Consider the following 27,998-nt stretch of genomic DNA (forward strand, 5'->3'; position numbering starts at 1 on the left):
AGCCTAAAACTTGGTACAGTGTAGTCCATAACATTTCCATGACTTCTCAACCCTTATCATGATCTCAAGAGGCCCCAGGGGAAACATTACTGATGTAGCAATACACAATCCCTTGTTTCTTATTTCTGCATAGGGAAATAGAAGAAATAAATGAGAAAACTACAGAAATAGGAACAAACCCAGAAAAAGCACAATGCTCTCTCATACCAATATTGTCCTCTCTCAAATACATATTACAAGAACATATGATGTCTCAATTAAGCTTTTGCTCAAACACAGTAAGACACTCTTTTTATCTCAAGCATATGTCATATCTGCAGTAATTTCATTATAGCTGTAGACATTATATGTGACAAATAACCACACAGGTAGAGGAGTAGTTATCACATAAAGTGTCTTGGAACATTATGACAGTAAGATTAGAGTAAGTCAGTGGAAATAAAATACTGCTGTAACTAAAATGTATTTGACCCAGGAGGTAGGAGGGACAGATACACAAGACAGGAATTCAAAAGGCAGAGTAACATGAACCCTGAATTTCATGCGTACCTGTGCAAAGCTATCACTTGGCTACCTGTTAAAGCAATTTCTCTTACTGAAAACAAAGCTGGTGGCAGCCTCCAATATGCTGCTTAGTGCTTTTCAGAACAGCTCAAATCTGTCCCAGGGCTGTCTGCCAGAAAGTAAGCACAGCCCTTGAGTCCCTCGCCAGGTTTTGAAGGAGGAACTGTACTGATGCCTACTAAGTTCATTTCAAAAGAAAACAACAACAAAAGGTATCACCTCTGTAGAAACTACCAATCCCAAGCTCTTCCCCATGGATTTAAGGCACCAAGGAAAAAATATAAACCTTTTCAAGGGAAGCTGGGAACTTATCTCACAATTTAGGTGACAAAATGCACTTGCTTCATTAAGCGCCTCATAGTGTCCCACTGTTAGATCACATCTTTTTTTCTTTCTCCCCCTTTTTATTTCCTTCTTTTAAACATCTGCACTGTTCCTGGACCATAAAAACAGGCTTTCATTTTAATCTGCTTAACACACTGTGGGAAAGGGCTTCTAATTTCACAGCACTAAGATAAGACAAATAATTCATATAACACATTAGCACAACATCTATGGCAAAAGCATTTAGTCAGAGCTCGTGGGAAACAAAAGGGTGCTGAAAGCAAGTCTGAGAGAGGCAACTGTCTGAGGCCCCACCATGCACTAAGTACATTTTATTACATTCCATAGTAAGACAAGATCATAGAATATCAATACAGGACTTGTCTGGAGGCAGTAAAGCAGTATTTTCCCGCCCCCAATAGGCACTGTGGCTTCCCCCACTACTCCAGGCCTTTTCCAAATGTGTTGTTTTTTTTTTTTTCCAGGCTGTTCTCCAAATCACTCATCTTTCCTTTGTGCCCTTTCATTACACTTCTTCCTTAAGTGCCACATGTTTCTTTTACTGTTCATTACCCAAAACTACCCTGCTCCCCCTTTGGCTTCATTTACTTCCTTTCTGGGTTTGTTTTTACATTTTCTATTGCTGCCTTTCCAGAGCAGAGTTTGCTTCCAGTGTGCGTTCTGCTGTGTGCAGAGAAAAGCAATGCAACCAAATATTTTCTGTGTATTGGCACAAGTCCCCACCTCGCCACTTGTGATCATTTGCTCTCAAATCCCTAAAGACATTCTGCTTTGAACCTCTGCTGTGGAAAAGAAAAGAAAGGATTCGTGGAGGAAATTCAGAGGAGACATGCCAATTGCAGAGATCTGTGGCAAGCCGTTTCTACAGGCTTAAAACTGCGCTGGAAACAAGAAGGTGGACTTGTGAATGCCAGTCAGCCATTTGAACACACTGGGACTAAATACAGGCTCCTAATGGAAGTGCATGGCTACCCCTAAACCCAGTTGCTCTGTTGATCCTGGCTTCATCCACAGCCTTTTGTCCTCACCCTGTCTAAGGTGAATGTCATATGGGGAGCATTCTTTGGAGGACTGCAATGAAAGATTTCAGTGGCAGAAATTCTTGAGCCTGTTTCTAGAGATGCAAGCACTGCTGGGGAAATTTGATAAATTGCTGAAATTTTGGAAGGATTTTGCTTCCCTTAAAAAAAAAAAAAAAGAAAAAAAAAAAAGTCTTCCCTTGTTCTTTTGCATAGCCTTGGATGTTATACTGCTAGTCCCACTAGAGCATCTTTGGGACACTGCTAACCTTACACAGCCATTTCAGTGGGATATTATGGTAAAAAAAAAAACCCAAACAACCAAAACCAAACAAATGCTACTTCTCACAAATCAGAGCAAGGAGTGAATGAAAAGGTACAGTGGAATAATAGAATCCCAGACTGGTTTGGCTTGGAAGGGACCTTAAAGCTCATCCTGTTCCAACCCCCTGCACAGGCAGGGACACCTTCCACTAGAGCAGGTTGCTGGTAATATACCACGAAAACAAAGAAAAAAGATAAAGGAAGAGAATTCATTTATGATCAAACCCAATTAGAAGCAGCTAAGACAGCATAAACTCATGCTGACAACTAGCCAGACTCCAGAGACAAACACCAATAAGCCAGGTCACCTCAACAGTCAACTTTCTAGATTTTCTGCACATAAGGCCCTACAATTTGTTCCACTTTCCCTCCCTTCATCAGGAGACAGATGAGACTTTCTGATTGTTGTAAGAACAGAGTGAGGATTTCAGCAATAAAAAAATTAAACGTGAAGTAATTTTAGCAAACACATTCCATGTACAGTGACAGACAAGTGCAACTCAGGTCCTGTACGTGAGGAAATTCTTGCTTATCTCCTAACAGCTGTTCTTAAGTAAGGACAAATCCTTCTCCAGAAGCAGAGCCACAGTATGATCCTACAAGCAGTATTATAACAGGATAACAATATACTTGCCAAAGTAATTACAGCTACTCACCCACCCATCCCTACCTTGAAAACAAGGGTTAAATTCAACCTTTTTCCAAAGTATTAGAATTTCACATTTTTCTTTATGAATTTTGCAGTGCAAGTCTTATTATTAGCAGTCCTCCCTTGATCTTTACTAAACAGACACCCCAGCTCTGTATGCACAATGAAGCAGTATCACCAACATCAACAGAATCATTCACAACACTTAGTATTAAACATCCACAGAAGCTGTCACAGGATCAAGTCTTCTGCCAGTAGAGCCCAACTCTTTCAGTAGCCAAGGGTAGCTTCCATGCTGCTAACATAGGCCTGACCTTAACCTGATGTCTTGCAGATTCATGTTTGTGAAAATCAGATTACTTCAGTTTTTAAATTACACCTGATTTTAGCAGAAAACAGTAAACCATAACAAATGGTAGGAGTGCTGAAGGGCAAGGAAATCTGTAGCAATGACTTACTGGTTTGGTTTTTAAAGCCTCTCAAAGTGAAAAGACTCCCTGGCCACTGATGGATGGGCAAAAATGCTTAAGAGACTGAAAGTACACCACCAGTCCATATTTCTTCATCCATTATTCCTCCAAACATTAACCCTGGAAAGAGCTGCTTTTGTGCTTTTGCTAACAGACTTTTCCATTTATTATCTCAGGAACACTATGACTCAACGCCTGATGTTAATAGTTCAGAATATACTTCATTAGAGTTTTTTTAAGGACTCTCTAACAACCCAGACAATAAGGGACCCTTCCTAACTGTGATGAAGACAATACAAATGACTAACAAAACTTCTGCTGAAGATTACACAAATTAAGCGTGACGCAGAGAGAGAAGAGAGTTTTGATATGCCCTAGTTTCCTTTGAGATTTGTTTCATTTTAGTTTATTTTTTAATATACACAGGGTTTAGAAGATGCTTTATGCTGACAGTTTTTGACTTCAAGTAAAGTATTAACAAAAGCTGTATTTTACCTTGCTTTATCAAATTTCAAGACTTATTTTTAAGGACTAGTTTAAACCTTACCTTTCTGCCCTTAGTTAACAGATGTAATGCAGCACAGCCCTCTAATCTCCATTTGGTGTAGACTTCGCTAAAGTCATAAAAAGGCATTTTTTACCCACTACCACCTTTGAAGAGAAACTCTGATGGAAATCCTGCTTTAAAGTATTGTCACACTTGCACGACAGGAAGAAAATAAAACCTATAATCTGTATTTCACAAGCCTTGGCCTTGGTTTTATCCTTGACTGTATCTAACAAACCTTGCTTCAGTGCCAAAACAGTCAAGTCAAGCTCGACTAATACATAATTTAAGTCTTCCCCGTGGTGCCTGCAGTTTTGCATATATGTATGTATTTCAGAAGTGGATGGCATACACTTCCACGTAACTATGGAAAAAAAATCCTCTCTCCTATGTGAGGCGTTGGCACTGCTGTAGGATGCATACTTGATAGCACTTGTGCCAAATTGTCTACCTCTGCTTTTTGAGGGTTTCATTTATGTTTTATTCTTTCAGCTACAGCCTCCTTGGCTACAGCCTCCTTGGCAGTATCTTCAGCATTCTTCACACAGCCCAGACCTTTGGACAAGCATGTCCTAAGGACTGTTAGGCAAGCAGTGAAAAAAAAAAAGGGGGGGGGGGGGGGGGGGGGCTCTGCTCAACCTCCTTCTGGCATTCAGGAGTCTTCACTTCCATCGCTTCCGTATTAAAACACTTCCAATCCATCTGAACAGTTGCAGAACCCAAGCACACGGACATATTGTCAATTAGTGCTGTAAATATCCCACAGCCTGTACAAAATGAAACATTTAAAAAGAACAGCGGCCTCACAGCTTTTCGCTCCGTGATCACTACACCTGCCTCATTAATCTCATGTACCCATGCGAAGTAAAGACATAATACGGCTACAGACTAAAAATCCACAAAACCTTTAAAAAGGTTTAATTTGATTCTACAAGGGAGGTCATCATAATCCAACTCTGCTTTCCCACATTCTGCTAGCAATCTTTTTCAGCTCAGTTTCAACGCTAACTTTGTTCTCCATCTCGCCATCTCTCATGCTGTTATAATGCCAGCTCAAATGCTGTTTGTAACAGCACAGCAATTTCTCAGAAGTTGCCAGCTTCATAGTGTGTTCCTTTAGAAGTGCATGGAAATTATTAGATTAAATTACAAATGAAAGACTCTGCAGTTGGTCATGATTACTGGAACATTTATGTACATGCAGTTAATCATGAATTTTAACTTCTGTTCCTTTACATCCTTTACAGATCTGTTTATGTTCTGTTTTGCTAGATTAAATGGGAAGTGAAATTGAAGGCAAGCAAAAAAGTGTGATGTGTTTTCCCTATACTTCCCAATATCCTCAAAAGCAAAAAAAAAACTGTGGCACCCACATCCCCCATCCCTACTGGCTTAGTGTCAACAGATCCCCTACAATCATTCGTAAAAGGTCTGTTAAACACAAACACATTTCACGTGCAGCAGTGCAACTCACTATTTAAAGAAGCAATTCCACAGGAATCTGCTTTACGAAGCAAGACCTACAACATCCCAGTGGTTCCCCCTGGTTTATAAGATTGCGCATACCAGCACGGGACCAAACAATTAATACATCTAGAAATACCTGAAGATACCACTGATCATAGGCAACTGGTGATCACAACAGGGTAGGCAGCAGGATCTTCAATTATCCCGCTGTTGGGGGTATCATTTTCAGGAAGGTATTTCAAATCAATTTCTTTACCATACACTGCCACTGAAAATATCTAGTCATTTTCTACAGGAATAGAGCTGTTTGACCCAATTCCAATGCAGATAATTATATTATCTGTATCTAAAATCCCTCTGAGTGTTTCAATCAGGTATGGTATTCTTCAGTTTCTGTTCTGATCTGCTTAGCACGGCTGAGCACCATTAAACAGCTGTCAGATTCCACACAAGAACTGGCTAGATTTCAGTAATAAGCAAAATGGTTCCCGATAGTGTTTAACACACCTGGGGATCCTTCCAAATGAACAGTGCAGTGAGGCTAAACTATAGATTAAACTGCTGTAAAATAAGCCCCACCATTCCTTCAGAAAAGTACACACCCTAATACATTTAGTCTCTGAAGAGCTCAGTTGTTGCCGAGAATGAAACACACCTCGATGAGACTTCAGATAAGAGTATGAAGAATAATTCACAACCTTTACATTCAAGAAATTAGACAATTAACTCCTCGTGACATACAGCCCAAGCTATTCTCAGGTTTCTATCAGCACAGACCATCTACAGTAGATAGCTGAAGTGCTAAACCATGAGTCAGAGAACAGAGCTCAGTACGTTAGCTCAGCTATCACAAAATACAATACCAGCCTCTTCATCATTCTCAGTTCAAGGAGATTTTCTAACCAACACTGAAGAAGCAAGCGAGCCAACTGATCGTGGGCATAGTTAGTTCGAAGTGAGAAGAGGATTTCTAATCACCAGAACAGCAAAGCTGTGGAAGAGTCTCCTGTCACAACACTGGGGCCGAAAAAGCTAAAACCCTTAAAATCAAGTTTGATTCATCTACGAGGTGAATTCTACAGCATGGATCTAGGGAGGGGAGAGGATTTAGCCTCTGCTCTGCAGGGCCCTGGCCTATATATCTGTAAGAATCTGTGCAGCTAAGGAGACATGTCTGCCAGCTGGGTATATATATAACCTTAAAACTACATATATATAACCTATATATAAACTTTATATATATATATATATATGTAAACTTTATATATATATATGTGTGTGTGTGTGTGTGTGTTTGTGTGTATAATCTTGAAACTTAAAACAGCTCTGTAAAATACATTTCCAGAAGTGATGATCAAGGCTACAAAGCAATAGGTGAAACAAGATACTTGAAAATAGAATGAGAGGAAGAGAAGACAAGAGAGCACAAATCCGCATACGAAGCAGGGAAGTTCCACACATCCTGAAGGTTCCCCAATACCTTACCTGTAGGAAATTCCTCTTCCACCAAAGCCACAGGAATTCAGAACACTACAGAACCTCCCTTGATCAGGTCCAGGTGTAATTGTTCTGTGACAGAAGATATTCAGCCCCACTTCAGAAGCATCCACTGCTCCCCCCACAACATCCTGCCCCAAAGAACCGAGATGCCAGCAAGTCTTTGATGGTGCAGGCGCCTAGAGCTAAATGGTCTAGGCTGGACAGACAGCAGAGGTGACAATGACCTGGCAGTTCAGAAATGGAAGGCCTTAGGTCAAGTGTATTGTTCCATTTTGACAGCTCCTGTGAACGGCCTGGGCTTTAGTAGCAAGGAAACACAGAGTCTGCAGACAACCTTAAATTACACAGCACCCAGACTCAGCAGTGCATGCAGACAGACCCCCAATTCTATTTAGTTTTACTTCTATTATTTTCCACACGTGGTTTTACAACTGTGTGTCACTGAAAACACACTCCCAAAATGCTTCAGCAGACAACAGATCCCCTCTTCATGAATTAGCTTCATGAGTGATACAGATAACAGTAATGTAAAATGAGGTTGGGTTTTTTTCCCTTCTCTTTTCACAATGATAGCTCTCCGATTAAATCCACTGAGATCAACTGAGCCATTCCAGATTCTCCCCAGCGCACGTTTTTGTAGCTTAGAAAACAAATACTCAGAGAAATGGGAAAAAAAAAAATAAAGAAAAAAATCAGACAACCTCCCAAAGCTGAAATTGCCCTTTCCATTCAAACTCAGTGCTATACCCCAAACTGAAATTGTCACACAGCCCATTAATCTCCATTACAAAACATGTTCTTTATTTACTAAAATTACAGCATTTGCTTGAATGATAACAGTATTTACATACTGGTTTATGAGCTCCTGAGATGTTTCTCAAGCAAATAAAATAAGAGAATAGGTTACGGTTTATTGAAGTAAGAGAACTGCATTGTTCCTAAGAGAACAACATACTGCTGCTGTTACTGCTCCTGTGCTGCAAGCATTTAAAACAGTGTTGTCCTTTAAAGGATTCACAGCACATATCATTTACCAAAATAGGACTAAACCAGTGGTGCATGCAGAATAGCCCTCAGTGATGACAAAGGCAACCCAAAGAATCTACAGAAAACATCTAGATTTATAAAATTTAGAGTCCTTCTGAAAACAACATATGCAATTTTGTACCGTGACTCTGCTCCGTGGAATAGGCTAAATCCAGAAAGGGAGAAAATCTAGCAATAAAGGATCTGTTAAAGACAAGAATACCACAAACCTACTGATGTCACTATTAATGATGTCATGTCCCCACTTGAGGAGGATCACCCAGATTAAAACAAAACACTAAAAGTGAGCACACCCTCCACCCCATCTATCAGTAGAGAAGGCATCAGGCTGAATAGATGCCAAGATAATAAATTCCAAAGGCTTCTGGAAAACAGCAAATACTCTCAGTACCCCAACAGTGAGAAATCAAGAACAAGCACCTACATAGCTGCAGGTTTCTGCTATTAAATACAAAGCATCATAAAAATATTTACATCATGGGAAGATGCTGTGTGTAAGAGCTGCCATTAAATTTTTTGGCAAGATATCCTCTCTCGATTGACTTACTACTGAGACTAAGAGCTCGGTTCCAAAAACCAGGGCAATTTTTATCAGATTAAAAAGCGTTTTGTATACTTTTCATTTTTAATGAGACTATACTTCTCTATTAAAATATCATTTATTCAATTACGACAATATCTAAGGGGATGAGTAGAACATTAAGCCTTAGACTGCAGCATGGGGAGAACTCCAAGGAGGCCGAAGCCTGCAAAGTGAAACAAATGGCACTTCACAGTCACAGTCCAGGGCCAGAGCTGGTGAGTGAAGCATTCCATTTACTAACCACGGCAAACCACAAACCCTTGCTGCAGAACACACACAGGCTGAAATTCAACCTGCTGGATAGTGACTGCCTTTAAGAAAAATCTTAAGAATTATTGTCAGCAGTAAAAAAATATCCTTTTTGAGGGAAAATCAGGCTTTTTGTCCATTTCCTGCTTTTCCCATGTACAGTGTCAATTTTCTAACACTCACTTTTCGTATCAGACTGTGGGTTATTTCCTGAAACACATATGTAGGCATTCACACTCCTGTATGCTAAATAAATTAGGTAACAATTCTCCATTTGAAAAGTGCTTTGGGTAACTCCTAAATTTATGCTTTCAGTTAAGCTTTCGACACTGCAACACGAACAGCCTAACCCTTGCAAAATACAAATCAAAGTATGTAAGGATCTGGTGCTCCAAACAGGTTTGTTTATCAGGCAACGGGGTGCTTTGAAATGCAGGTATTATAATAACTAAAGCTTCACTTAAGAATATATTCTACAGCTTCTTCCATTTGTAAACAGGTTATTGAAAACTTGAAGCAGCTTTGCAGCAGGTGCAGCTATGAAAAGAAGGGATATGAAGGTAATCTTTCTAGTGTTTTAAAAGCTTTGCTAAGTCAAAAATAAGGATTTTTTACAGTTAGAGGGGTGCACACGTGTCCCTGTATCTAAGTATCTGTAGATCTGTATTGTTCCTCCACAGAGATTACACAGTCCAGCTCTGCCAGCTTACCAAACACTGCAGGATCACCACCCAAACAGGTCAAATCTTGAACTCAACACACAGCTCAACATATATAAGCTTATAAAGTAGCTGTTCTAAAAAATAGATTCATCTATACCGATCAGGCATTAAGGTCACGCTGTTGCCACAGGAAATAAAGGGCCATATTAAAAAAAAAAAAAAAAAAAAAAAAAAAAAAGAAGGAAAAGAAAAAAAGGCAAGAAATCAAATTGTATTTCAATGGCTTAAAAAAGGGGGGAAAAAATTATCTCCAAGTCCACGGGGACACCTAACAGCTAATCCATCAAGTCCTGATTTCAAGGAGGCCAAGATGTGCATGTTGTCATGTTTTCCCACACAGTTCTCCCTGTTCAGGTTGGAACCATCAGAAAGGCACCATCACCGGGTCTGCTGTGTGTAGTTCCATCTACTTCCCATACGCTAATTCATGCAACATGAGTGCAGAATGCCAGCTCCATTCCCTTACTGTTTGCACTCTAGGAGTAGACTTGTATTTTCTGCCAACTCCATTACATCACCCGAAAGAACCCAAACAGTTCCTTTTTTTTTCCCCTTCCCTCCAGATCCCTGCCCCTCTCCTTCTCCCCTCTCCCTCCCCAACAAGCCCTTCAAGCCAGGTACTGCCGGAAGCTTTATTTCCCTCAGAGGGCTGCACAGCCACAGCATCCCCTCGCCTGCACACGGATGCTTTCCTCCATCACTGACCTTCCTCTTCCACCCGACTGTTACACAACCCAGTGCCCGCCCGCGTGCGGCGAGCCCGAGCCCGCTGCCGGACCCCCCCTTCCCGATCCTTGCCCGCCGAATTCGGGGGGGGGGGGGGGGGGCGGGGGAGGAGGAGGGGCATTTGGGTCAGCAGGTTAGCAGTACCAAAGCCTAAACAATTCCGGACCGCGAAGAAAAGACACCCTCACCATCAGACCTGCGGGGTTTACGAAGCCCCCCCCCCCCCCCCCCCCACTTTCCTTTTCGCATCCATACAGGAACGACTGCCGAGCGTTACATAATTTATGGGATCCCAAAATCACCCCACTTCCTCCTCCCCAAGCCCGGCCCCGCTGCCCGGCAGCACCATCTGCCCGCACCGCCGGAGCCCTCGGCCCGGGGAAGGATGGCGGGGAGGGGAGGCTGTCGTTGTGTAACAACCGCGAACTACAGCCGCTCCGCAAACATGCACCAAACTCCCCGACACATTAAAGAAATTTCCTCCCGTGTTTCTGATTAACCTCGTTACATAAGGCGCTTGCATTCCAAATCCACTCTCGCAAGCTCTAAATATACCCCCCCCCCCTTCCCCGCGGAGACGAACGCTCCCTGCGCACACGCCCGCGGCCGCCCGGCCCTGCCCCGCTCCCCCCCGCCTCGGCACCCGCCGAACCGCGCTCCCCGCCCGCAAAGCGCCTCTAATTAAACGTTTCGGCGTGTGTCATCTCGATGGCTTTTACTGTACGCGGATTCCCTGAGTGGGAAGCTGCCTGCGAAGGGGGAGGGGGTGTGGCCAAAAGGGGAAAAATACTGTAAAACACAAGCCAACACATCATCAGCCATATTCCAACCTACATCCCCAAATCCCTCCGGCCGAGGAGGGACGCGCTCCGCACGCCAGCGGCCGGGCATCGCTGCCCCGGCCTCGGCCGCAGAGGGGCCGCCGCTCTCCCCGGGCACGGACTTTCCTCCGCCCGACACGTCTTTCAGCCGCCGTGTGTATTGTGACATCGCGTTATTTAATTCATTTCTCCCCATCACCAAGTGATTTTAAAGAGCGAAGCCTCTCTAGCGCACTCCCCCCCCCCCCCCCCCTTGTAGGAGCAACGCTTCATAAATTATTTACAAGTAATTAAAGCGGCAGCCTCCTCCCTCTCTCGGCAGTGTCGGCAAACTCCGGCGGTGTTTGGAGCCGGCGCCCCTCACCGTGCCACGGCGGGAGCGGGGGCCCGCTCTCCCTGCCCCTCCGCTCCGGGCCCCTCCACCGGGCAGCGCGGCCAGGACCGAGCCCACGGCAAACTTCAACCGAGAGCCTCAGAGCTGACCCGCGCGGCTCCCAGACGCGGGCTGAGGCAGGAGAGAGGTGGAAAGGGCAAGAGACGGGAAAGGGGGGCTCCTTGGTTGGTTTGTTTGTTTGCAGCGGTTTGTTCGGGGGGCGCACGGGGGAAGCGAAGGAGAACCCACGGGAGCAGAGACACCCTCCGCAAAGTTGTGCGCCTCCAAGAAACATCAGCTCCGAGCCCCTCCGCTCCGCCAGGAAAATGATTTTTATGATGCACTTAAATGAATTAGGAGGGGGGAAACAGCGCGCGGGAGAGTAAGTCACCCGCAACCTCCGGTGCAATCACAGATCCCCCATTCACAACGAGCCACAGCGCACCCGCTGAGAACTGTCAAAAGGAGACAGACGAGGGGGAGAACGGGGGGAGGAAGGACGCTGCAGCTTTAAAAGTTTGTTCCCTTCAATCCCAATACTCCTGCTGCTGCTTTATATATTTATAAAATTATGTAATTTCAGAGGCACGGTACCCATCCGGAGACGGGAGGCAATAACCCAGAGAGGCAGGAAAGCCCCAAACACCGCTCGATATTTCCATCGCATTCGTCCCTCCTCCCGCAGCAATTAGGAGCAGCTATAAAAGTTTGCAAGCTTCGGCGGGGGGTAGGAGCGCGGCTTGTTTGCGTGCGCGCCTCCCGCACGCACGAGCAATAAACCAGGGGATTAAATCGCAGCGTTTCCCCCTTCTCTCGTACCCCCCTCTTCCTATTCCCACCCACCCCCGATCCCACTCCCCCGGCCCCCTCCCCCTTCCCCAGGTCTCCCTACCTCTGCTGCCGCTGCTGCTGGAGTAGCTCTGCCTGCGGACCGAAGCCGGCGCTTCGCTTTTCCGGGCGGGCTCCAGGTTCACCGGGGTGTCCCTGGCGCCGGCGGCCGCCTCGGAGACGCTGCTGCCCGGCTCACTGGCTGCTGGATCGGGGGCTGCCGGAGCGGACTCCATGTTTTTCCCAATGTAGATCGCTTGGAGATGGCGAAGCTCCTACACTCCCTCTATCTTCTGTTTCCAGCGCAACTCTATGGTAGGGAAGCAGAAGGGAGAGCGCGAGCGTGATCCAGATGGGATGTGAGCTTGCCTGGCTGTGACCACAAGCAGCGCTAGCGAGAGCTGCGCGCACACACACACACACCCCGCACAACCCCCCCCCACCGGCAGCAGCACCCCGCATCGCCGCCCTCCGGGGAGACACCGGGAGCCCACACAGCCCCCGAGCGCGTACGGGGAAAGGGAAGATGCGGGAAGCAGGCCCGACCTCTGCCTGCGCTGAGACCCACGGCTCGACGCGGTTGTGGGGCCCGTCCAACAAGGTGACCAGGCCCACGAGAAGCACCCGGCTTCAGGGGGATTTGCTCCCGAGCTTCTTTACCCCCAGGACTCCTTCAGCTGAAGATGCATCAGAAGATGCCAGTTGTATGAAGTGCCTTGGGACCCACCGGTTTAGCAGCCAGAGAAGACAACATTTCAGACAATACTTCACTTTCAAGAAAGTACACTTTGATGCAGGACAAAAGGTGACTAGCAAGGTGCCAGAAAACCTCCAGATCTGGTCTGACTTTTGCAAGCTCGCTTGTGCAGTTCATAGTCTCAGTAATGGTCAACTCCTTTTCCATTACCCGATGTTAAAGTAACAGCTGCCAGGAACAGTGTGCTGAAGAGCACATCACATCCCTCTTGTATAACAGAGGCCATGTTACACACAGCCCTACTGCCTCCTACACAGAAGGTGCTAAAGCTGCCTGCTTTGACTGCTCCGACTGGCCTGAGGAAGCCAAATCATGGTGTTTGTACTGGTAGGAGTACAAGGTTTTTCCTCATGGTAAAAAACCATGCATGCAAGCAGCTGATGTGCCACCTTCTGCCAGCCAAGAACTCCTGCTACAACTATCAACACTGCTGGTGCTGGTACCTGGTGAAACCCATCGGTAGATCCTGAACAAATCCACATCCTGCAGTCTAATCACTAGTAGTGCACTGCTGTCACAAATGGTGACTGCTCACAAACAACTGTGAAACGTACAATGAGTCCTACCTGCCGCAGGAGCTTGCCCACAAAGTGGATCACATCTTGCACCACTGATGGTTTAGTGTAAGGGCAGAGTCTTGTTCATTTGGGTCAGCTCCTTTGGAAGTCCTGAAGCTCCAATGACCCGTGTCTGAAAAAAACCCACAACAGATATGTTGGCTGCCTTCGTCTGAAGGATGGGCATAGACTGCAGAAGACACTAAGAATGATTCTGCATTTATTTTAGGCTGTCAATAAACATGAGCTGGACTTAGAGACCTTGCCCACTGGGTAAACCCTTGCTTGTTCTTGAGGATTAAGTATTCAGTTAGGGCAGGCCTGGAAGCCCTGGGGTAAGGAGACAAAAGGCTACACTGTTTGTCACCGGTGACAAGTGAAGCAGCCTCTAGCCTGATAGAAGCTGTTCCTAGACAGCAGGCTTGGAGGAAGGTGGGGGATGAGTGAAAATGGAAGTGGAAGGCAGGAGTACAGTTTGCTACCAGCGAGGTGGTTCTCTGATGCAAGTTTGGAGTTTGGGGGATTAGGGCTACAGTTTCCTGCAAACTCTCTCCCTCCTCACTAATTGGCAGACTCCAAATAGAAGCAAGAATTATGTGAGCTGTGGAAACTGAACTGCCTGTTATCCTGAGAGAAAGCTTATGCCTCTTCAGACCAGGGTTTAAGCAGGAGGCTGACCAGGCAATGTGTGTTGGGAAACTTGCCCAGCTAATAAAAAGAGAAGACTTCATTCCTCAAAGTTGCCAGACCACCGCCTTTCACCAGCATCAGGAACAATTGCACTACTTGCTACAGCGAGCATCATTCATGTGAGTGTTTTGCAGGATTGTTTCTAGTATCACAGATACTTCACATTATCAGAGCGCATGGGCTCATTTTTTCCTTTCCCCTTTTTATGTGTTAAAGGCTGCTGAGATTTAGGACCCCTACCTTAGCTATACAATTGCCATTTAGTGAATCTTTCCCCTTATTTTCTAAAACCAAACAATTTTTCAACTTACTTTCTTAGAAGTGAAAAGGGAACACTGAAGGCATACAGTAGAGCTTTGGTTTTCAAAAGAAGTTATGGGCAGGAAATGAGAGAAGTAAACCCAAGTGCTTACATCAGCTGAATCTATGAAGAAGAATAATTAATTTTGTGTTGGTTAACAACATCTCCTCAAGTCACTAGCAATAAGAACCGGCTAAAGCAGGACAGACTTACAGTGTGCTTGTAGAGGCAATAATCTAAGAGGGTTTGTAGCACTTACGCAAGCCAAGAGACAAAGAGGGTGTCCAAAAAGCCTGAAAGCACCATGAGTTAAAAAAAAACAGGGTGACAGTTGCTGGAGCTTTATCTAATGGAGGAAAACCATCATGACTCTTGTCAAGACACTCTCTATGAATCTGCTCTGCAGAGACATTTCCTGGGCACAGAAATGGTCTTCTATTTGTAGTTTCCAATCCATACCACAATGGTTCATTAACTATGATCACTAAGCTTGTTTGAACAAGTGAGATGGCATCAGCAGTAAAGACAGGTATGCTGAGAAACTTGAGAAGAAATGTTTGGTTAGATTGAGAAGGGCTTTAGAAATTGCTGCAACAGATCCTATGAGAATTAACGGTAATGAAACAAAAAGGGACAAGCATCACCAAACATTTCCTGTTGATTTTCTTGATTTCATGTAGATACAAAGATTAACAGTATTTAACATTACAATTTAAATAATCAGACAAATCTTGTATGAGTCTGGAGTAGACAAGATCGTGCAGACATTTTTTCAGAGCACGGGCACAATGATGGAGCAGGGGCAGAAAAGCTGTCATGCACTCAACTGACCACCATGGAAAGCAAGATCTTGTGTGGGACAGGCACAAGGTACACAGAGTGCACACACAAGGAAGAAAACCGTAGTTCACAAGAGAACAGCACAGCACCATAGTGCTTTAGTGTTTATGGTCCGTTAATATGTAAGCATAGTTTGGATTTGAGGTATCAGTAATGGTTTTCTGCATCCATAACTAATATAGCTGTTGAAATACCCCACTTGAAGAAGATTGCCAAAGTACATTCCTGACTCAGGAAGCATACAGAATCATGGAACAACTCAAGTTGGAAGGAACCCGTAAGGATCATCAAGGCCAGCTCCCTGCTCCTTGCAGGACTACCTGAAACTAAACCATGTGATTAGGAACAGTGACCAGACTCTGTTATATGATAGCCTGCATTCCCTTGGATCTCGGCTAGAGACCTCTGGCCACACCAGGACTGTCAAACCTTCCCAGGAAGCTTTGTTATCTCCAGTCTAACAGTTATAGAGAACATATTGCTGCAGAGCTAAATGATCATGAGGGCAAAGCTTGGATAATACTGCACAAAACCAACGACCAATGTATTTTGGTGCTAGTGGCATTTCCTTTCTTAGGTGTTGTTCCCTTGTGACATTCCCCCAAATACTTCCAGTTACAGCTCCTCCTCCTCCTCCTGTACAGCACATTACGAAGGGTAAGGCACATCTGCTTCCATTCCCTTGCATGTGGTTTTGATGTCTTTGCAGGTAAAGAGAAAGCAAGGGGTCACAGGCCATTCAGAAGAGCAAGTTTCAGAATCATGCAAGTCATAGGACACCCACTCCACTTCAGTGGAGTTATCTAGTACAGTTCTGATGTACTCATAGATCAGTCTTGAAAAAAGAATTTAAGTCATTCTGTGTAACCCTACTCTGTGGCATATGTTTTAATGTTTTACAAAATTTCAGTTAATTAAATTGTACAGCAGGACAAGAAACTGCTTCCACTTGAAATACATACAGCCTAATACCTGAGAGCAACTTAGAGGAAGTTATGCACCCCACTAAGCTTCAGCAAAAACAGGCAGACTAGAAAGCTACACATATAGAACCTGAACTAATTATGGAAGCTGCATATTTGGAAGTAATTAAATTAAATACTACTTTAACAATGTTCTTAGTCTAGATGAAAACAAAATACAAAATAACAAGAAAGAAATAAGAAAACAGTGCTGGAGGCACTGTGCCTGGATGCATTTTCAATGGACCCTTTCCCCCAGCCTTTATCTCTAAGCAAAGTGGGAGGCTCATCAAGCAGTTTATCTGGAATTTACACTCCCAGATATAATTGTCTTTGTTTTAAAGACCAAGGAGCATTAGTTAACTAGCTAGTAGCACAGCACAAATTCAGTGGAATCTCCTTCCTGCTGCAAACTCCCAGTATAAACTATGAGCTGCTTTTCATTGTTTGTTATGCCTCAGCTTCCACTTTCCTTCTCTCCTGCCATGTGGATTCATTCCTTACTGGATTTGCTATTTCTGAAAAAAGCTTAAGTGGAGAAGCATACAACATACGAAGTAATGAATCTTTTGTGCTTATCTGTACTAGCCCTATGTGCACAACAGCATTCCCTGATATAAGGAGTAAGCAGCAATAGCACAGGCCAGTTCTTAAGAATGCAATACTTGGCGTGAATGAATTAAGGCAAAAGGCTCAGATATACACCTTCTACTTGACTGTTTTTACTCAATAGCCATTTCATCAAATACCACATTTATTATAGATTTTATCCTTTATATCAGACCGATAACTCACATGTTTTGTGCAAAACTTGTGTTTCTCTACAAGCAGCAGTACATTTAAGTGTTTAAGGCAGGTTAGAGCAAGGAGGAAAAAAAACAGCTTCTCCAAGAAAAAAAGTTACCACTGTGTAGATGACCACTGTGTGTGTGCTGTCATACATCTGTCATTCCCCAGTGGATTCCATCAGTAACCCCTTTTTCAAAGTACCTTACCTAAAAGAACCATTGTAAGTCAGCTCACTAGTGAGATCCTAAAATATTAGAGAGTTCATGTGCATTGGGAAAGCTCACTTTCACTCAGATTCATTCTGGAAGCTTGTAGCAGCCAAACAAAAGCATATCCAACTAGAACTTCAGAGTTCCAAATCATCTGAACAGAAAGACTACAAGTTACCTTGTAATACTGTGCACTAACATGTAATTAATAAGATACTTTCTAGAAACTAATACCATGCCTGTACACCTTCTGATTTGCCTCCTTTTTCTCCAGGTCACAGGACTTGATCTTCTAGCTAGCTTAGAAATACAAAAATTGCCTTCATTGAACACGTACCCAAAAATTACACTAACCATGAGTTTATTCAAGCAGCCCAAATGCACAGAAGAGACGTTACAGCTCAGATGAGCATTACAACTGAATTATGCCAGGAAGGCTGAAGTGGAGGTTGGAATTTAAGCTAAAATAATTAGTCAGGTTTTACATAATTTGAAGCCTCATTTGATTTATTTAAACACTATCTACTAAAATACCTTGATTTCAAGGGAAAATGGAAAACCATCTACTGCATACAAAGGTCAGCTAGCACACCTGGCATTACAGAAAACATGTATTCCCCTGTCTGCTTTAACTCTTTGAGAACTTAACATGCCACAGTAGAACACAACAGCGTCTTTTCTAATAGCAAGTCCAAAATTTAATATATTTTCTACAGACCAGAAGGATGAATATGAAACTTCAAGAAAAAAAGAACCCTTGGAAGAGGAATTTCATAGTGATTATATTCTAATGTCTTAATGAAGCAAAGGTACATAAGAAGAATAAGATCCATTTTTCCCTGTGTTTGGAGATGAGGGTAGAAGTACTGAACTTCCACAGGTGACAGTTCTAATAGGGAAAAAGACAAATACTTTGGTGGTTGCTAGAGCTGTCTTCATGTTCTACAAAGCTCACTTTGCATTTGGCACTTGACAGCTTTTTCAGCATTTTTGTTTTCCTGTGGTGAAAAATAAGATGGAAAAAGTACCTTTTACTGAGACACAATATTTTACCAGACCTGAACTTAAAAGGTGCATCTTGCACCTTGATTTTTTTTACCTTGCTAAAACCAAAGTTTAGCTGTACCTTAAAGTAAAACAATATTGTCCTTAAAAAAACCAAACACCGAACCAGAAACAAACCCCTGAACATATTTTAAAAAAGAACATAAAGATTTTGCATGTTTTCCCATTTCTTCTTCAATTGAATAGATCAATCACAAAGTAGGGTTCATCACATTGACCCAACTATGTATTTTTCCAGCCAATAAAAGCCACTCCATTGTGGATATAGTAAAGCTTCTGATAGCTCTTTGGTAGCCCTTGTACAACCAACATGGTGACTCTTTCACAATTTCAACTACAGAAGTACACATATAATGCAAAATAGGCTACTCAGTAGTAGCATCAAGAGACTCTCGGTATGCCTCAAACTAGAAGACTCAACTAGGAGTCCTCAAAGCCATGTAAACATTAAAAAGTTAGGTCTTACTGGAACACTAAAAATGGCTTTCATACTCAAGTTTCTGATCAGCACGAGTGTTGTGAGACCTATGTTTGTGCTAGGCCATAGGATGCTCTCACAAGACAAGGGATTAGACCACTGGCACACTATTTCCACATGTCATTTTGGCTGAATATACTTGCTGTTCCTGGGAACAGTATAGATACATTCCCCTCACAGGGTCAATCTCAATGACCATCAGCTGCTTACAGCAATGCCCATAGCCATATTACACTCCCCAAAAGGCAGCTTCTGTCTCTCGAAGCACCAAGACAATCTGCGAACAGCAAAAGAAAGAGCCAGAACAGAACAATTATCAAAACTTTGATCAATTAAAAGCCAAAGATAAGGCTGAAGGAGGAAATACACATTGACACACTCCCTCAGTGAAGCCAAGGGGAAAAATGCAAAATAGGCATCCAGTCTGAACAAAATTATTTCAAGGGTGGATTTCTCCATACTCTTTATTTGCAAGCATCTTTCATATAAATAAATCGGGTTGTTAGCCAAATAGCTACTACCTTCAACTGTCTTGCCAGTGGTTTTGATTTACATTTCAAACCATGCAAATTCTGTATCAAAACATCATTTTTCCCCCCCTTCTCATTCAAAGGCCACAGGAATTAAAAAAAAGCAAATTTCAGCTGAAGTAAGCCAGGCAATGCAAGACTCCAGGCTGCTGTTTCTGAATCTTTCCAAGCCTATGAATGCAGAATCAAATGGGACAGGTAAGGCATTTCTCTTTTTCTTCTGGAAAGATTCTTCACTTTTCTTTAAAAGAAAGCTACTATTTAAAAGCAAAAGCAGGCTATGTAAAATACCCCAGCAAACATATTTAGACACATTATATTCTCTCATTTAGAAAAAAACAATTGCCTTACAGGTTTCATAGTCAAAATAGGAAGGTCTTTGCTGCACGAAGTTTGTTTTAATTGAGGTTTCAATCTTGTGACTGGGAGTCCTCATTATCAACTTCAAAATAACTGTGTGGGTTAAAGCAAAACTAAAACCTGCCATGCTCCATAGATACTTAGAGCACTCTTCCATTTGAGCTTGTTGCTTGCAGCAAGTTTTGTGTGACATTTCTTTCTATCTTTACTATCTTCCACAATGCATGGGGTTCTTTTACAAATCACCTCGGTGATCCATGTAGAAATGTGACCACTGTTTAAAAACAACATAAAGCAGCAACTCAGGCAAAACTACTACAGATTAATAACAATTGAAAAACCCTATAAAGGTACAATCCTAGATGGTGAATAACTAACACGAAAATCAACTAACTTATGTCAAACAATGTATTTTTTTCCACATCCTTCATGAATGTGCCACCCTACGGACACATTAGTGAAGTGCCCACAGGACTCTTCCCAGTTTCTTTCTGCAGCTTGTACCGTGTGTCATCGCTGCAGGCCTGATACCAGTCACTCAAAGTCATCAACACGAATTTCACTGGCCACAGTATGCTTATATCTCAGCACAATGACAGTCCTTTACTCCCAGTTTCAATAGATTGAGCAAATAATTTAATATTTACAGCACTTATTTCACACTAATACAATTTTACTTTCCTTTAAAGCCTCTGATCTTTTTCCCCTAGTGTTGCAAATTATTCTGAATGTTTGAAATCAATCAGCCAAAAGATTCATATTCTCACAAAAAAAGTATCTTAAATACTTTATATCTACCATTCACCATTGGTTTTCACGGTGAAACTGTGCCTTCCCCAGTTTCTATCCACACCTCTAAAAAAATGACCTAATCTGACAAAATTAGGGAAAATAGGTTTAAAGAGTAAGAAACAACTAATAGGGCTTTTATCACAAGTGCTTCATGCCCCTCTGCTTCAAGTAGACAAGAGGGAAGCAGCAGCAGGTAATTAATGATCTTCCCAAATGGATGGCATTAGCTATTTTATCATTTCAGGTTCACAAACAACTCCAGGAGAACAATTTGATACTCCAGATTAAAAAGCCCTCAATACTTCTCCACCTCAAAATCTTCCAGTTACATTCAGGAATCCTGTGTTCTTCCATTTGGCAGTCTGGGCCCCATCTGGTCAGCTGTAAGCTTATGTTCCAACACCAAAACCAAATCATTTTAGGCATGCTCTTTGCATTGCTGTGCCAAGTACAAGTTTCAAATGTTATGAAGTTCCTTATAATCTGATCTCATAACTCTATTCCACGGGGACATCTTTATCAAGGAATAGATTTTTGGCCTGGGATGCTGGAATTAAAAATTCCTTACTAATTAATTTTTAGCTGGCACAAATCACAGTCTTTTTAAGTTCAGTAGGAACTGTAAGTCTATTCTCCTTGTTTAACCACTTATAATTAAAGATAAATAAATAGCTCAGCTCTGTTTTTTCCCCAGATGAATGTGCTGATTACCACAGGAGGTTTTTCTGCACAAGTTTGGTTCAAGGATGATTTTTCTTTTTCTTTTTTTAATAATCCCACTCTCCAAATGCTTTTCCCCAAGAATAAAGCATTGGAGGGATGGGGAGAGTGGGGGGAGAATGGGACAGTTCTGAAACTGATCATTAAAAGTTTCCAGAAATACTTCTTTTAAGCCCATGATTATTTTTAATACTCAAAGATAGAATATTTGTTCAAATGACCATGCTTGCATATGCTTCTACAACCCTTTTATGAGTGAAATCATGTACCCTCTGGACTGCATACACAGATATAAGATAGCCATCCACTTGCTCAATAGTTTCTGTATCAGGTAATGACATCTGCGAGCCCCTTTTGGCTATGCACAATTAATAGAACATATACCTCAGACTTTCCAGGCAAACAAAACACCCGGAAAGCAAAAAACCTCAGTGTCAATGCACTTAAACACATTTATGCTACTAAAAGGTTATCGTTTTGGAGAAGTGAGGGTGGGAAAGCATACAGCTAATGAAGAGTGAAAATAATCACATGCTTTATGTGACATATGCCCAAATGCTTTGCTGAACTAGGACATCATAAATGCCACAAATACGGTCTTTAATAGTTCAGTTCTGAAAATGGGCTATTAAACCACAATATTTTAAAATTATAGAAGCTTCCTTCTGAGAAGAACAAAAGCCTAAATTAAATCATAAGGTCTTTTTCCTTTTAATTCCTCCTGTTTGTAAAGCTCCGATTCAGACTCCAGTAGCTCAGTGGTACCAGGCAGTTGCACTGTATTTCACTTGGTTCTTTTTCCCAAAAAAATATTTTTTAGCAATAAAACTATTTCATTATTTCAAAACTGAGCTGCTGTTCTTGATTGGTCACAGGATACCACTTCTGCTCCCCTGACAGCATCTAGGGAGTTACCAAGAGGAGAGTTAGATGATGCCATGACAAAACCAATCTTCCGTAAGATTCTTATGTTCATCCTGGAATATACTATATGTCCATATGCATATGTATATATCCAGTGTGTAATCGGAATGCTTACTATATATACCTAGTAGTTTAGTTTTTGGTCCATCAGAAGAAACAGCGCAATAGTTCAAAACCAGCCCCTTGCTGGAAATATATGTGGAATCATTTAATGCTTTCAGTATTAGCTGTGAAGAAGCTTAAGCCAAGTTACAGTACTTGTTTTGCCAGTACAGGGAAGCAAGACATCAGAAGGCCCACGAATAGTTAAATAATATCCCTCTGTTCTTGTCAGGCAGACTGACAGATGCAGCAACCTGCTTGAGCTTCCGAGCAAGTTAAACCACAGAGATGGCAAGCCTCAGGAATGACAGGACCTGCTCATCACAGCCCTTCCACTGCACTAAATCTTACCTCCCTTTTCTCTTTCCCTTTTGCTTTGCTCTGTTTCTGCTGTTAAAAAACAACATCCCAGTTTAAAAGAGCTGCCTAGTCACCTGAGCTGCAGACTCCCAAAGGGAACAGGCTCCAGGTATTCAGATTCCCATGCTCAGGGTTTTGAAAAGTAGGACTCGACCTACAGCTGGGAGAATTCCAGGAAGCACCTTAGAACTGTCAGAGCCCAGCAGCTGTAGCTGTGCATTGAAAGGACAGTCATATCAGGAGCCATTTAACCAGGATACCAGTCAGTTTCTTCAGAACCCTGGTTCTTTCACAGCTGTGTTAAGGTGACGTGATACTGCAAATACATGTATTTAAGCTCCTTGGTTTGCAACTGTCTTGAATTCACAACATGCCCACCTTCTAAAGTGCTTAAATGGTGGCAGAAAGCCATTATGGCAAACAGAAAAATGCATGAGGACATGCATGGTTGAAGTAATCCTATTTCTATGTTCAAGTGAACACACAGAGAAACTTTTCTGTGGAATTCAGTGATCTTCCCTTTCCGAACAGTGATCTTTCACCATTCTCCACAAATACAGAAATTCAATAATTAGCTTTCAAGCTATTCATTAAATTTCTGGGGTAGATAAATAATGAATAAGAACCAGCTCTTCATTAGTATGCAATACCTGAAAACTATCTGTTATCCTTTTTGATTAATCTGACCCAAGGTTTCCCTGCTCTTGAAGGGAACTAAAATTGTAGCTGATAGTGTATATTATTTAGAAAAAAGCAGAAAGAACAAAATACATTACTCAAATAAGCAAGTGGTTTGCTCTAAATTTGTAAAACCTAGGGAGAAAAATGGCTTCAGGAAAATAGTTGTAAAGCATTATACTGTTGTTCTAACACATCCAAACAGCATGCAAGCCTTCCAAGACACAGAATAGGTGTCAGCTGCTCATGACTTACACAGCAACAAGTTGTCTGCCTAACCAATTAAGTCTGTGGCCTATGAACCCTTCCTTGGTAACAGGGTAAAGGAGGGAGGCTCCTGCATGAAACCCTCTCCATCATTTCAAGACTTCCCTGACTTATCCCTGCCATGGACTTGGTTTTGGTTACAGAGAAATCGTTTTCTTTAATTTTAATTTAATTTTGAATTGCAACAGCATTATTATTATCATTACTCCGAGGAAGTAGAATGGGTTAGCATGCAGCTATTTTCTATTTAAGCAAGTTTGTGCTTAATGCTTCCAATTTTAGTGCCACTGCCTCTGGAAGATCTGGGATGTTTTAGTGCTTGGTCACTGCCACTTTCTTTATCCCAGCAGGTTCCCAGTGCAAGTTCACTTACTGCTATGCCAGCTCAGCTGAGCAAGACAAGGAGTTTTGTGTTTGTACTGCCTGAGTCTAAATAGAGTAGCAGCTACTGATGAACAGGCTGAAAACCAAAGTCTCTAACTGCTTGAGAAAACAGTTGAAGCAATTGGCTCTCCAAAAAGAAGAAAAGATCAGGTTGCAGTGCAGTTTGGGAAGTGCTGGAAATCCACTATGAGCTATATGTTCTTCACACAGTGAAAAGATGAAGCTAATTAGTGAATTTTTGCAGTTCTCCCCAAGAAGCCATGCAGATTAGTAAATGGGTCCACAATACTACTGGCATCATGCAAAGATGAGCTTTGAACATCTGATTATTAACCAGTTTCTCACAGTTCTTTAATTCTGGACTGAGAGCCACTCTTCTAGACTCCAAAAAAGACGAATAGAAAAATCTGCAAACACTGCATTATCTTCTTTCCTTTAACCATTATCTGTTTTAACTCTAGAACGAACAATTTTTGGTGGACTAACTTGTGCACGTCTCTGTAGCTTCCTGAAGAACACGATTACTGCTCCCCTCTTACCCTGAGGCTTGCTCATGAGAAGCAATTCCAGAGTCTGCTGCAAGCAGGACTCTCCCACTGTATACCCAAAAAAAGCCTAATCAGCAACCAGCTGGGAACCACATCACTCCAAAACCATGTGTCAAACAGTTGTTTTTTTTTACCCTTCCACCCTCAGAAATAGATTTACCATATTCCCCCCATCAGCATATCTTTGGAACAGATTTTTCCTATCTTCTCGCTCCCTTATGTGATCAACTGACTGCTCCTGTCCCTCACACAAGTCCCTGAGTAGCTGGGAGAGAGCTTCTATCCACTACAGCTTTGGTGATCAGGTAGCCTAGTGAGTTCAGTCAAAATTAATTTGGCTACTGCAATTCATTTGGCAAAATGAATAGCAGGCCCCTTTCTCCTGAGAGAGACAATTCCTAAGTATGCAACTCCATGATCATACTTTGCAAATTCCTGCTGTAGACAATGGACTGCCTGGTCAATCAGAATGCTCAGAGGTATCCATGGAATTACGAAGAATCTTGATACTCATTAACAAACAGCAAAATTCATGCCCGGGAAACATGGTAGCGAGATGCAACATAATGCAGACCCAATAGTGAGCACAAAAAGTTGTGTCCCAGCAGTTTTCCCACCCACTGCCATTTTAAAGTTTACAAAGAAATAAGAATCAAGATTTGCATTATGTCCTCAATGTTCCCCGGACTCGATACACTTGAGATAATGTGAAAACAGCAGAAAGGAGCTGGAAATCCAGAGCTGGGTTTGTCTTAAAGAGACTTCTGAAAGACCAGGCTTTTCATGTGTGCACACACAGTTTCAAGCTAGATATCTGCACTTACAGAGCAAGTACAGCAGCAAGTCCAGGCTACCTAACATGTTGTGAACAGCATTAGGACCCTATGAGAGGCAGGTTGTTGTCAAGCCCACAGACCAGTGTCTTTCACATTAAGGAGGTGCTTTCAGATGCTAAGAACAGGCCAGCTAGAGCTACCTCTGTGTTGTAAATGGATTTACCAAGCTGAGGATGTTGACGAGCTGGAACTTGTGAACTGCAGCTTGCACAGCTGAAGTTGCTGGGGGAGCGCCGCCCCCCCCCCCCCCCCCCAACTGGGGACTTGTACTAAGAGGTTGGGGTATATCTGAGTTGCTATTTGTCGTATTTTCTGCTTTTGAAATGCTCAGAGGGACAAAGTAAAATTGCTGAGCTGGCACATTACCCCAGCAGTGTCCTACAACTGCCTCCGACAGTTTAGAAGCACTTCTTGTACCCTTAGAAGGGTGCTCCAGCTACAGAATTTCAAGGATAGTTTTGAATCACTTGGACTTTGAGAGGTTCTAACAAAGTATAGGGCTGTAGGCATATAGAATGATGGATGTTTCATTACTGAGTATAAAGCCATGTTATTTGATTCTATATTTATGCTTTAACTCTTTAATGAGTTTAATTGTGCTGCACAAACTAATAATGCAGCTTTCTCAAGTTATTTCTCTATAGATTCTACAACTGTGAATCTATGATAAGGGATTCAGATGCTTTTCTTCTTCTCTGATGGGGATCTTTAATATGGTAGGACAAAATAAATACAGGCCAGAATAACAGCCATATATTAATTTGTTGAGCATTCACAGGAAGAAAAAAAATCATCTCCTGTTCAAAGTTTCTATGCACCATTAAAGATGCCAGAAGAGGCAGATGGAACTTCATTCTGTACTGGAACCTTGGGAAGATCTCTAGGGGGAAATATTGCGGGTGTTCGTCTTCATAAAGGGAGAAAGGGATTTACTGAAAAATAGATAAATAAGAAACTAAAATGCCAATGTCTGGATTCTGGCAATCACAATAAACCACCCATTTTGCTTCCTTTTCCAGGTTTTACTTTTATCACTTTTCATGGATAAAAATAGCTGTAGATATCTCACTTGCATCCATCTTGGCTATACTAAGACAACTTAGGAAAACATACTCTAGTCAAAGACCATATATCAATTTAATATGGGCTATGTTGTGCATCTAGGAAGTCATACCTTATTAGCAGTATGGTAATGTTTGGATAAAGAAACGAATCTGTCACTTTCAGTCAGGTTTTCAATCAAGAAGAGCTACTAATCTTCATAAGTATCACCCATGTTTATGCAAGTCCAGAGAAAATCTCTCATTTCTTAAGGTAATGTTCTGAGCATTTAGTTTTCTGCCAAATTTCAATTTTATCTCATTTATTCAGAGTAACAGTCAAAGTAACGGTTGCTCTACTGGCTTATCTGGATGAAACGGGAAGATGAGAATAAAGACTACTTGCAGAGGTCATATCAAGATAGAACATCACGTGATTATACTGAGAACGGTTACATTGGAGCAAAACCTGAGAATTATTTTTGGATAGTGCTGACTGTCTGTAGACCATGAAGTGCAAGTCCCTTTTCAGGAGGGACGTCTGAAAAGGGACCAGCATCACCTTTGAAAATCAGGCTTAGGAAAAAATTAAGTGTTTTTAAAAGCACTCATGAGACTTTGGAACAGAATTCACAAATATACTTCTGCACAGTGACACTGAGCTTCACAATGTCTGACTCTCAGTCATATTCTGCTTAAACCAATCCCCAGTGCACAGTTAGGTGCCCAGGGTTTCTCTGCAATGCAGACGGAGGATTAGAGAAAGATGAGGTTCACACAGAGTAAAAGAGATGTCTTAAGGTCGCAGTCACCAGGTGAGGAATCCTCACTGCAGGGAAGACAGCTGCCCCTATCTGAACTTCCAATACTGAGGCTTTTTCTGTCATAAAGCAGAGGGTACACTTGTCTTTCTTAAATAGCTGTAAGAAAAAAAGCTTTCTTCATCTAATAGCTCAGCAGTTAGAGCTCTCACCTCTAATTCCTCCTCCACCCAAGGTCCACATCTTTGATACAGGGGAGCATAATGTAGCAGCCTTCCAGTATCTGAGGGGGCCTATAGGGATGGTGGGGAGGGACTCTTCGTCAGGAACTGTAGTGACAGGACAAGGGGTAACGGGTTAAAACTTAAACAGGGGAAGTTTAGATTGGATATAAGGAAGAAGTTCTTTCCTGTTAGGGTGGTGAGGCACTGGAATGGGTTGCCCAGGGAGGTTGTGAATGCTCTGTCCCTGGCAGTGTTCAAGGCCTGGTTGGATAAAGCCTTGTGTGGTATGGTTTAGTGTGAGATGTCCCTACCCACGGCAGGGGAGTTGGAACTAGATGATCTTAAGGTCCTTTCCAACCCTAACTATTCTATGATTCTGTATTTCCCACTTCTGTTGTTAAAGCTCTCTCAGCTGCTCTGAAGACAAGATGGACAGAGAATGGTGTGTATCTATAACCCAGTAGTTACATACTGCTCCGTAAGATACCTACCTACAAGCTGTTTCCCATTTTAAAAGCAGTGAACAACAGATGTTATAGGTAGTGAACTTGCTTAAAGTGGCATGAACTATAAGGTACAACTATCACTGC

General features: G+C 42.4%; 1 protein-coding gene across 2 annotated transcripts in view; it reads right to left on the reverse strand.

Annotated features, from left to right (window-relative positions):
- Nucleotides 1–27,998, reverse strand: part of RORA (RAR related orphan receptor A) — a 400,239-nt gene that overhangs the window by 338,152 nt on the left and 34,089 nt on the right. For both annotated transcript variants that reach the window (XM_065688646.1, XM_065688643.1), the window contains exons 3-4: nucleotides 13,558–13,681; nucleotides 12,299–12,544 (exon numbers count right to left, since the gene is read on the reverse strand). In XM_065688646.1, the coding sequence (XP_065544718.1) occupies nucleotides 12,299–12,470 (172 nt within the window). In that variant the 5' untranslated portion in view covers nucleotides 12,471–12,544; nucleotides 13,558–13,681. The remainder of the gene's footprint in view (nucleotides 1–12,298; nucleotides 12,545–13,557; nucleotides 13,682–27,998) is intronic.

This window comes from Lathamus discolor, chromosome 8, assembly GCF_037157495.1.
Source record: "Lathamus discolor isolate bLatDis1 chromosome 8, bLatDis1.hap1, whole genome shotgun sequence".
NCBI lineage: Eukaryota > Metazoa > Chordata > Aves > Psittaciformes > Psittacidae > Lathamus > Lathamus discolor.